We start from the raw sequence: 13,081 nt of genomic DNA, 5'->3' as shown, positions 1-13,081 counted from the left end.
TATATGCCATAAACCACATGCCTTGTGTGGCACAGGTTTGCGGCACTTAGTACAATGACTTGGCATAGCATTTCACTTCATCATATATTTTATATGGAGTAGTACGTAGTGAAGGAACTTTCCATTTTGTATTTCTATCTTATACATGTAAGAGGTAAGATCCAGATATATTTTGATTACCTGTACCACCCTATTGTAATATTAAGTAACATATTTCTTCCGTAGGTTTTACAAATTTATTTCTCCATAAGATGGAATATTAAAAATAGTGCACCATTTGCTTCAGATGCAACTCTTCTTTTATTAGTTTCCACTCTATATTTCTGTATTTTTCTCCATTACTATAGCATACTCATTACGTTTGAAACACTGCCATATTATGCTCTATTGCCTTTTCACCTCATATCGCATCAATCCGTGAACTCATATAGTCTAGAATTTAATATCGGTTTCTCCCTTATACATCAATCCATACTGATGATCTTCATAACCTTGTTTGTTACTATAATGCTGATATTTCGTCTGATCCTGTTTATTTCTCAGGCATTTATACCGTAATTGGTCATTCATTTGGTTTTCGACAAAAACCGTAACAACAGGTACGAAAATTTAAAATAATATATTTTAGGACCGCTTTAAAAGGGTATAATACAATAGAGTAGAGTAAGGTAGGAATAAGTAGATTGGGGGTAGGATCGGGTTAGGAATACATTGACCCATTTTGTTAAAATTAATAGTGTAATCTCTCGTCTCTGCGTAGGGATACCGAATGAAGCGTCTCTGTACACTTGGAACCACGTTCACAATTCAAATGCTCTTTACTTTCCCACAATCCAACCTTGCGATCACCTTTTGCGAAGTAGTTCCTTTCACTTTCCAAATTGTTCCATGTTTATAATCACTTATAAACAACAATAAAGCAGCTTCTACTCGCCTTACATATTAACAAGCACACAAACGAGCAAATTTTCCTGGCAAGGTTTTAGAACACAATTCTCCCTTCCCATTTAGCTGTAACAAAGATAGGAAATAACGTGCTCTCCGGGGCTATAACCCGCTTCCACTGGCAAACGTTCGCTCGTCAAGAGTATATGCATTAAATATTAAGCTTTGGTACAAAAAGGAACCAACCTAGCTACTGACATATATGGAGGGACCATTGTTTTAGAACCTTCCCAATTTTCCGTTACTTCCCGGTAAGTTTTCAAAAACTTTTGCAAGAAACGGACGACCTACTTTGGAACTTAGCCCATTTCTCACCGTTCCTGACGCGCCTGCTCCATACAGATGCACACCCAGGCATGCATGCCTGCTGCCCTTCTGCCCTTCCTCGGCTACATAACATTCGCGCATTTTAGTGGCCACCTAGCACAATCTGGTATGTCTATTTGCAAAATACAATTACAACAAAAGTAGGAAAATAAAAGCTGTAGGAGTTGGTGGATAGGTGGAAACAATAATGCAGAAGCCATTACGACATAATCACTGACAGAACTGTGTAATACTTCACACCGCTGGTATGCAGTAACTTTTAACCATCTTTTTCTGGGTGGTATCCCTGAACTTTACCTGTTTTAAGTGTAGTATCGGCATGTGCGGACAGAAGAATAGCTCAAAAGACATGAGGATACTATTCCCAAAAGGAAACGTAAATTTTATTATTTTATAATTGTTTCTGTTTCTAATTTACACGATATTCTATAGTAATGAACTTTCTTTTTTTATGCTGTGTGTTCCTTTTAGCCTAAAGGGCATACTGTGTTATTTTAAACTACAACAGATATTACTTTTACTTTGTATCTACGTTCATAGAAAACCTACATGTTTCACGCCTTCATACGTAAGTTCTTTAAACATTACCCTTCATTTCCGAATAACATACTTTACCGGCAGATTACAAAATCAACTCAACTTTAATGCAATGCCCCCATATTCATAAGCTACACTACCCAAGTTAGGGTAAATGTGCCAGTCCTCTACCAGCTAACTCATTTTCGTATGGTCCTTAGTCGTTATTCACTGAGTGGAATAATTTAGCAGGATGCAACTAGCTCACCTGTACTCCTAAAGCTATATTTTATCTATCTTTTTTTTTAATCAAAAATTATACCATTTATGTAATATTAGTCAGAGAAACATCAATGACTGCGTCTTTTAGTGTTCGACGACTTTCATTAATGTTCGACCACATACTGTTTAGTCATGGACCACTACAAGGTTACTGTGTATTTATTAAAGTATGACGACTAAAGCATAACTTTACCTAACTAATAACATCTGTAGATGTTACGTCATTAGTGTTTCAGGTATCACATCGCAGTTTCGCACAAAAGTCACTGTGAATAAGTAAATTTGTGATAGTTTGTCAAGAAAGGAACAACCAAATTCATTTAATATTCAGTGGAATGCAGCACTAAACAGGCTTCAATTTTTCGGATACAATCTTAAGCAGTAGTTCCCATGACGATAGATGCCTGGTCCCAAACTAGACACTCTATAAATAAAATCCCTTCACTTCGTATGTATTTCTCGACCCTTTGGACATTAACACTTTTACTAATTTAGGATACAGGTGAAAGCTGATTCGTCAACATTAAATATTCGCTCAGAATCATTCAGGATATTAGATTGCCCCGTTTCTTCCAAGTATTTCTCAAACTCCTGAAACTACAAGCGAATAGTTTCCTCGGTTACAGAGTACTGTGCCTTGCTCAATGTTTCGGGAGTTAGGGACAAGATTTGCCGGTGTCTTCTCACGTAAGCGTGGAACCGGGTTTCACCAGGTCTCTTTGAACGATGTTTTAAGTTTTTCTGCATCGACTATTTTTTAAACACTGTTCAGAGGATCGTATTTCTTCTGTGGAAAGCCCCTTTTAATCATATTAATGAGCCTGTTTGCTAATCCCTCTTCTTTCAGGAAAAATCAGGATTGTCATTCACTGGGTGATGAAACTCAAGATCTCCCGAGTGCTAAGCCAACGCTCTATCATTTTCTTAAAGTTCGTCTCAACGGAGACATTCAGCCTTAAGGCTTCTTGCGCCAATGTGACGTAATCCAATCACGAAAAGAACACGAACACAGAAATATACAGGACAGTTAAAAACGGCCTTGCTCTTCAAAGCAATTCGAACCCTAGTGGATTGCTGCCTCATAATCCGAAGCCTACGTCAGGAACCAACACCATTGAGCCACGGCCATTCGGTGAATATTCAGCTACTAATAGTGAGATTCAGCAGATACTTATACAAATGTAAAATGATAACTGATTTAATGCTTGAAATAAGGAATTCTGCGAGGAAATACAAACGCGAAAAGTAGTCGGACACTGAAAAGAAAGTTAATTCTCGACCAGTACAAATGTATTACGAAAAGTAGTTGTCGAACACTAGTAAATATTTTTGTACACTATTATATGTTCAGAATTGGTAACTAGGAACTCATTTCATGCAGATGAATCAAAAGTTAGTCGTTATTGACATTTCTACAATTTTTCAGTGCTCGACCACTCTGTTAACGAAGAATATTTCATAAGTAATTGTCCGACCACTACATTTTATCGATTTATTCTTCAAGTCTTCCAGTTGTCACTAAAATTTTATTTCATACCTGCTGCGGTAAAACTACGAAAACGCATGAAAAACAGAGAACTGTCTTTCCCATTTGCAACAGATTAAAGCTATCGAAATTTCAGTGCGTCTTTCGTAAGCATATATCTGATTGAATATGAAAAAGCCATTATTCGCTATTTATCACTGTTTTTGCTCTACGGTGAACAAACACCGTGTGCGTGGGTTTCCTCGGGGTTCTCCCGTTTCCTTACACGTTCTTCATTCCACAAGTTCATTCATTTTTCATCATCACCGTCTCCTTTAGCCTTTAGCCTATGAATAAGCGTGGGCCATAAAACTTAAAAATTCCATTTCACTTCAGTTCTTTCCTACATATTGCAGTTCCTTCATTTGTTTTAAATTGCATTCATTTGTTGTTTTTGAAATAACTTCGCCTGTTTTATCAACTACGGAAAGATGCAGCAGGCAGATGTAGCTGATGGCAGCCTCCTACGTACCACCAACACCGACAACGTTGGGGAGTTAATTCCTGATACCAGTATAAAACAAAAAGTTTAGACCAACCAGAGTGCACAAATGCTTCCTTTTGAGTTATAGGCTGTCGAAAACATGAAACAATTAACTTTAAACATCCATAGCTCCAAAACTATGGGATCTACCGTAGACTGGTCAAGACTTCACTTGGGAACTAATATGTGCCCTATACAAAAATACACGTTTGAGAATTCTAAGGTATTCAGGCAACAATTTTTATGGAAGGAGTCTGGCTACGGGCATATAATTTGAAGTACTCACTAACTACCTCTATAAAATCCGCGTGAAGGTACCACTGAAATGTGAAAAATGGATATTTGGATATGATATATAAAAGTTCCTAAGCAAAAGTTAACACTATAGCTAAAAAGCTAAGAGGTTAACACTATAGCATATCGGTCCACGATGAATTCTATCCTTAAAGGATATATTATCCAAGTAAAAACACCTTCTGGTTATATAAAAACAATTTTGCTTCTGTACAGATTCAATTTGTTAAATATTTATATTATCTTGGAGTTATTTCGGATACTAAATGACTGATCCACAACTTCTGCAGATTGTAAAGTCTAAAACTGAGTTAGACGGACTTACACTGTGTTTCACTGTATTTGAATGACTTGTTAGTAAGACCAAAAAAAAATTTTTTTTGAGTTCTACTTTAAAATGCATGTTTTCTTCTTCTGTATCTCTGGCCATATTAAAACTATAGACTTTTGAAAACCGTCAGTCCCATTCCGGACACCCTGTAATTTATTAGAATTTGTATGGTTTAACAAAAATAAAATAGCATACATTATTGGCAGTAGTGTTCGATCTGGCAACATTGTAGATGTAGAAATTTTGAAGTGATTATTTGTTAATGGATATAATGAAGATTAGTACAAGAGGATAGGGTCGAGTGACTCCTACGAAAAAAAAGTCCGTTTAATGTTTTATTCCTAATTTCAAATGCTTTATTACTAATAGTATTATACACTGAAAAGTGCGTGTACAACAATATACATGCAAAAGGAATATATGATATGAGTTTCAATAATTATGTTTTGATGAGCGGAAGATTTCTCAGAATTATTTGTCATTACATCTTGAATCCAATTCAGATAAGAAGCAACTTTGGTGTATACAGATGGAATATTAGGTGCACCACAGACTTCTCCACCAAAGCTAACAACTCCTACCACTACATTATCACATATTAGAGGTCCGCCTGAATCTCCACGACAACTATCTTTGCCCCCTTCTAAATATCCAGCACATATTGTAGTATTCATATCTATAGAGACCCTGTACCTTCTATAACAAATATTTATGTCCACTATAAATATCTCAACTTCCATTAGCACCGTGGACATGTTTGTTTTATCAATTAGACCCCAACCGACCACAGTACACTTAGTGTTTGGTGTGGCTGCACTAGAAGAACTATCCTTAGGCAATGTAGCCACAGACAGTTTATCAAAATTTTTAAGTCCAAATTTAACTTTAAGAAGCCCAATATCATTAGTAAAATTTTTCGTATTATAATTGGGATGTTCAAACACAAGAGAAACACTGCGTTTGCTAAAAGGCTTCGGGATTACTTCTTTTTGCCCTGCAACCACTTTAATATCTTCGGCTGGATATTTTTTAGATGTTTCTTGATTAACAACACAGTGTGCTGCAGTAAGAATCCAATATTTATCGAGAATAGATCCTCCACAATGAGATACTAGGTTTTCGGGTTTAGAAACCATAATATGGACAACATACTTATATTTCTCAAAATCTGCAACGTTTCCTCCTATAATTCTACTGTAATTTTCTGTAAAAGCAATACATAAAGGCGTGCTTGCCACAAGAATTTTCAACAGATATAACATCCTGAATTTTTCTGTGTTGTTATTGACCACACACTTAAACAATAATGAAAGATTCTTTTATAAATGCGTAGGAATGTATGTCTTAAAACATATTACACCTAATAGTGATTTCATGTAGCGGTCAAATGTTTGTAGAAACAAGGGTTGGAATTCAAAGGCATGTGAGCAACGCTTCGATGCTTCCGCTCATGAGTATCAATTAGCCTAAATTTTTAGAAAGTTTTTTCCCCTATATTTTTATACTTTTTGATTTAATATTTACTACCCATTAATTTTATTTTCCTACCTATATTTGTCAGAAATATAGCTATTACAAGGTTCAGATTTATTGTACGGATTCATGCATAAATTCATTGCATATATACTTCTTTTACAGTAAATCGACTTTATGTATCTTATGGGGCGTTTACACTTGGTCGATTTAGTCGCACGGCTTAATCGACTCGCTGCATTTGCGACTAAATCGAAGCAAATAGGCCGAATCAGATCGATGGATGTGTTCAATTGTTTCAACCGAAATTGAAACGTTACCACGTTACTAACGGGTGCAGGTTTTGTTTTGGCGCATTCTATTTTGGAAGATTTACAAGCAAGATTCAATACTTTGCATGAAAAAAAAACATGTTTATAAGGAGCAAATGTTTGCAAGCATCAGAATTAAATACAAAGCAATACACCTATATTTTAGGTTTACAAGTGTAAGGTTACTAGTGTAAAATAATTACAAGTGCTGTACGATGGATGAAATAAGTGAGTGCTTATGAAAGATGGCTCTACTAGATGCTATTTTCCACCTGTGGCATATTTCTGCACATTGTACAGGACCTCTATTTTATGTTTACAAGTGCAGAGTTACTAGGATGAAACCATAACAAGTGCTATTGAAACTCGTATCAATGCAAAAATCAACCTTTTTCCACTACCTTCGATTGGGCGCACACCTACCATCCCTGGCGCTGCTGGTCTATTCGGACTTCCCCCCTCCCGCGCTACCACTCGGACCCACCAGCTTCGTCCTTTCTGACTCCGTTAAATAGTATTTTTATTTCAATGGCCACCTAGCAAAGGTTGGTTTGCGTTTCTTAACTGTAGGTTTTATTCTACGCACCCGGAAGCCGTATTTATACGGAAATCGTAAAAGAATTGTAATTTTTCAGTAGTACTTCTTGTGGCCCCTTTGGATTTTATCTATGCCAAGTGAGGTATTTTCCTGGTGCTCAGTGGAAACTTTTTAGATTATAATAAGATGGGTATTACTGAAAGATTTATAATTAACAATTCTTTCTAATGGTGCGGCAAAAGTAGACATGTACGTTCTAATGGAGCTTATATAATCTAGCGGAAAAAGCGATAAGCTTCATGAACCAAGCTATCTTTTGTTGGGGTATATCTTCCACACCTGCACCTGACCTTTTCAAAACATTTTAATATTTTTAATTTTATTACATAGATCAGCAGTTGTGATTTTTAAATTCATTTGATGAATAAATCTAGTGCTGTTCCTCTAGTAGCAATATTTCTGTAAAGAGTTTTTTTTTTTTTTGTATTCCATAAGCATTCATTTTTCTCATATAATTATAAAAGTAATGTAATGTAAAATAAGCATAACCGCATGCCGGACACTTTTCCTTTCCCCTGAAAATGTTTTGGAATCAGGTGTTTACACTAGGCAATCTAGTCGTATTCGCTAGGCAATCTGATCGAATCGACCACAGAAAATAGAATGTCTTTCAATTCAGTTGCCAGTCGATTAAGTTGAAAGTGACATCAATTCAACTGAATCGAACGCAAATCGACTAAGTGTAAACGCCCCATTACGCAATTGTTTTCTGGGTGTAGATTTGCTTTTCTCTGTTCAGATTCACTTTAGGGGGCATTTAGTGTAGATACACAATAGTGCCAAAGCTGTGTGCGAATTAGATCATTTATATTGGGGAGGATACAATTAGATCAACAGGACGTAGAATCTGAAGCTGCAATAATTCAAAATGAGACAAAATATCTACCCTACTCGTCCCACACACATAAACATGATATGACATCTATAATAAATTTAAAAAATTACTAGAGCTCACTCGTGGGTAAGTGGTTAGCATACGCGCCTTTGGCGTGGGAGACCCGCGTTCAATTTCCGGCGGGAGTTCATGTGGTTCGAATTCCACGTTAGTCAGTAGGTCCACGTCTCATATAGCCTCGCTGCTGAAAGGGACGCTAAACTAAAATCAACTCAACTCAACAAAAAAATTACTAATTCAATAAATCTACCGACGATAACTATGTAGCTATATGTTGTCTGACATGGACTACCACACCCAACCGTTATCAATGTGTATAAATGTTGTACTCACTCTTGTGTCCGTACCTCTGTAATTTTTATTTGCTTAATAATTCTGCCAATTCACTTCCCTAGCCGTTGCTTTGCTGTACGCAAAGTATTTGGAGATAAGAATCGGAATGTGCCTCTAGAAATAGATATTAACTGAATTCTTTAAAGAAAGAAAAAATGGTATATCATTCCGAATTGCTTGAAGAAGATGATTGTGATATACGGGAACATTACATATCGTAAAATTTGTGTATCGCATCGCAACGCAAACATTGCGGATAGCTATTATAATTAGTATGTCATTTACCACACATACTAAAATTTAATGTAGTTTTTAAGTTGCGTCGGTGCAAAGCACTAGGGAATGATGTCCAAATACTAACAAAGAATGCTCAAAATGATTCATATCAAAAATTACAAGATAATCGTTACAAAGGTAGATATTGTTTTAGAATTATGTGGATTCCCTTACTCCCAAACACTTTTATAGTTGTGCAGGTAATGGGGCGTTTACACTTAGTCGATTCGTGGTCGACTCAGTGTAACTGACTTCACTTTCTACTCTGTCGATTGTGTAAACAGGATTTCGACAGAATCGCTTGACGGTCGAAAGCGACTAATCAACTGACAACTAAATTAAAAGACGTTCTATTTTCTGAGGTCGGTTCGATCAGAATGCCCAGCGAAGACGACTGGATTGCCTAGTGTAAACAGATTTCAGATTTCAGGAGGTTGTCATCGGAAGGAAAAAGTGCCTTGAAATGGCCCGTTTTGGTACAGCTGATACTACGATTACAATTACATTAAAAGAAGGAATGCGTATGAAATACAGAAAATATATATTGATACTGCTGCTCTTTATATTAATATTGCTGCTAGAGGAACAGCACTCGAAGCAACTATTCATCAAATTAATTTATAAATCACAACTACGGATCTACGGAATAAAATTAAAAATATTAAAACGATTCAAAAATGTCGGTTGCAGAGATATTTCATAAAATTGGTTGCTTGTCACGTTACATTATACAAGCTCAATTAGTATATACAGGTTTACTTTTGCCGCACCACTAGAAACTATTGATGAAAAAATTATAATTCCTTCACTAATATTCTTATTATCCCCTAAAAGTTTTCCACTGGGCGACATGAAAATAACTTACTTGGCATAGATAATTCAAAGAGGCCACAAGAAGTATATGCTGAAAAGTTACAGTTCTTTCGCGATTTGCGTATAAATCAGGGGCGGATCCAGGGGAACGATCGGAGCGATCGCCCCCCCCCCAGAAGGGGAAACTTTCTAGTATTATATATATAAATAAAACCCATCCCAAAGTTTGGAGCCCTTAAAAGTAGCAGTATGATAACCCACTGCTCCCCCAGAAGTCGGTCCTGCATCCGCCCCTGGTATAAATACGGCTTACGATTGTGTAGAATAAAAACTAGTTGCGAAAACCAACCAACCTGTGCTAGGTGGTCACTAAAACACAAATGCTCTCGAACAAATTCACAGCAGGGAGAAACTAGTGGGACCGCGAGGTCGCGCGGGGAGTGTCCGAAGGGACCAGGCTCACCAGCGATGGTGGGTATGCTCGCAATCGAGGATAGTGGAAAGAAGTTGATTTTGGCTATGAAATGAGTTTGAATAGCACTTGTCATGCTTTCATACTAATAACGCTGCATTGTAAACATAAAGTTCAGGTCTTGTACATTGTGCGGAAATATGTCGCCGGTGGAAAATACCATCTAATAGAGCCATCTTTCATATGCACTTACTTGTTTTATCCGTCGTAAAACACTTGTAATGATTTTACACTAGTAACCCTATACTTGTAAATTTAAAATACAGGTGTATTACTTTGTATTTAACTCTGATGATACAGAAATTTGTTCCTTATTAATATGTCTTTTCACATAAAGTGTTGAATCTTACCTGTAAATTTCCAAAATGATGTGCGCGAAAACAACATCTGAACCCGTTAGTGACATGGTAAATGCTATGATATGACCTGTTAAAAAGCAATCTATTATTTTGTGCTAAACAAAGGTTTCGTTACTCTTACCTGGGGTGGTTTACATACCATTCTCACTTTGCCTTCGGTGCGAGCGCTCCCGGGTTCGATTTCCGGTGGGGGCACTTGGTCGAAAAAGTGTAAAAAGCTTTTTCAGGCCAGCCATCGTGAATGAGGTTTTCCTGGATTTTTCTTTTTGACACCAGGCAAATGCCCGGGTGGCATCTAACATATAGGTCCCATGATAATACTACCGTACCCAATCCTTTTTTTCCCTTCCCTTTCCCCGGATAGTGTGCTCGCAGAGGGATGTTATCCCTCAAAAGCGTGACGGGCTAACATGGTCTTAGATGCCATGTTAAATAAATCTAAATCTTAAACCCTACCATTCTTGGTTTGTAGATATATAGCACAAAGTGATTATTTTTTTTATATATATACTGTTAGTTTTTATGGCACTACGCTCTATTTGTTAAGATAACAGGTAAGCCTTTTTAAAGTAAATCTGCATCCAGTAACACCCGTCCTCCCTTCAGCAAGAGTAAAAATGTTATTGAAAGACATTGATTTATTATGATTCTAGGCAAGTGTACCTAAACTGTAACTGCACCATTTACACTTACTAATGATTATCCTAGTAAAGAAATTTGCATTTACGAGATGATGTTCATTTTAAAGAATCATATCATTTTCCATTATTTAATGATTTCTTAATGCATAGTGTAATGCAAGTTTACAATAGACCGTCATAAAAAATGCTAATTTTATGGTTAAAATAAGTAGACTATAAACTTAAGAAGATTAGTAGAAATTGATTTCCACTGGCGAAGCACTTCTACAAAATGTAGGTAAGCAGTATTTTATGTTTACAAGTGGTATACTACGTTTCCCAAGTAGCACATAAAGATCGGCCCAACACACATAAATGGTCAGTCAAAGTTGGCCCCAACGTTAGGGAAGAGGTCGGTATGTCCGCTTTTTCGACAACTTCCTGACGAACCAATTTCCGACCATATGCTATCAATAGCGACAATATCCCTACCGATTACCGACGGCTTATCGACCAAATATGGACAGCTTACCGACTATAGACGTGGCTTTTTTTTTTTTTTTTGACAATCTCCCGACCGATTACTGACGACTTGCCGACCAGAAATGGAAAGCTTACCGACGATAGACGTGACCATTTTTGGACCATCTGGCGACCAAATATTGATAATCTGCCGACGGTGGGTGTGAGTGGTTACTAATATCAGCTGTGAGTGGTGGAATGTACCTCCTGCAGATATCCAGGGGTGTAAATTCCTTATATCTGCAGGAGTTGCGTTGTAAATATAAACAGCTGACAATAGTAAACACTGTATTATGTACACAGACTACTAGATGTTACCACACAATACATATTTGATACATATATGGATTTTAGTTAAACCGCCATTCAAAGTAAAGTTTGCAAAAAATATCCCTTTAATTATTTACTCGAATTAATATGTACGTTAACGTTACAATTAACATTAATCTTTCTATAACTTTTGATGCCAATATTCCAGCAGCGTTCATGGAGCGGATACGGAGTAATATTTAATTTATAATTTTCTAACGTCGTAATTACAGGAATGAAAATATACATTTGGAAAAAAATGTACATGAACATTTATTCTTCAGTTTAGCAGAACAAATATTGATAAATTTTGTTTTAAAAAATAAAATATACACTTATGTGCTGCATAGCATTACTTTATCTTGATTTATGTACACAAGCAAAAGTGCATTCACATTTCCATTTTTCATATCCTGCAACGCTAGACAACCAATAATGCTGCTAAGGTTTGTTGGTTGTGAACTAAACAAGGCGTGCTACAAGTGATCTAGTTTGTTTGAAGAATGTCAGTGTAGCAAACTTCAAGAAATAGAAAAATATCCATACTTCTGCGACAAAAAAAAAAAAAAAAAAAAAACAGAAGTCACCGTTTAGTATCCACAGAGAGACTGATATCAAGAGAAATTTATTTAATCTTAGATGTACCAAGGAAAAATCAATGTTGGTCAAACATTCATTTTATTTTACAGGTTACAGTATTTTGTAAAATCTCTGGATGTTTTACACTATTCGATTCAACGTTACCTTTACCTTTGTTAGTTATCAGTTTTAATCACTTCTCTAATAAAAGTTTATGAAAAAGTATCAGATCGAGATGATTTAACTCCCAACTTTGTTTCGCGAGAATAATTTTTTATCAGCAAAACTATAGTACACCGTAGATTTTATTTTTTAAATGTATTATTATTATTATTATTATTATTATTATTATTATTATTATTATTATTATTATTATTATTATTATTATTATTATTATTATTATTCATTTACACACTAAACCTAATAAGAATATTTTCTGGAGTTATATTATTGGTTTCCAGTTTGTTCGCAAAATGGAACAAAAAAGAAAAATAACAAACGAAAGAGAAATAAAATTGAAAAAGAAAAAGAAAGAGAATTTATGAAAGTAAAAACAAGATGTGCATCCTGTTTTTATGATTATTGTATCTCATCTCTAGATTAAGAACTTTGAACAAAGAGAAATCATCATACATCCTGCGGGAACAAATTAAATTTAAAAGTATTAAGTTGACTTTGAGTAGACTTGAACCCATGACCGTCAGATTTCTAAATTAGTGCTTATAACACCTTGGCTATTCTTTAACAAAGCTATTCAGGTAGCAAATATAAATAAAATAGTTATTTACATTTGTTTTAATGTTGCAGTTTAGACAAC

The 13,081-nt window shown here is 35.8% G+C and overlaps 1 protein-coding gene across 1 annotated transcript; it reads right to left on the bottom strand.

Annotated features, from left to right (window-relative positions):
- Nucleotides 1-4,607: 4,607 nt before the first annotated feature.
- Nucleotides 4,608-6,112, bottom strand: LOC145677332 (trypsin-like). Its single transcript, XM_081747862.1, has 2 exons — nt 5,190-6,112; nt 4,608-4,673 (listed from the first exon to the last, which is right to left on the bottom strand). Exons 1-2 carry the CDS (start codon nt 5,964-5,966, stop codon nt 4,608-4,610), a joined length of 843 nt encoding a protein of 280 aa, XP_081603988.1. The 5' UTR covers nt 5,967-6,112.
- Nucleotides 6,113-13,081: the final 6,969 nt, after the last annotated feature.

The sequence above is a fragment of the Thermobia domestica genome, unplaced genomic scaffold (assembly GCF_964235325.1).
Source record: "Thermobia domestica unplaced genomic scaffold, izTheDome1.hap1.1 HAP1_SCAFFOLD_779, whole genome shotgun sequence".
Lineage (NCBI taxonomy): Eukaryota > Metazoa > Arthropoda > Insecta > Zygentoma > Lepismatidae > Thermobia > Thermobia domestica.
This window is presented reverse-complemented; position numbering and strand designations above follow the sequence as displayed.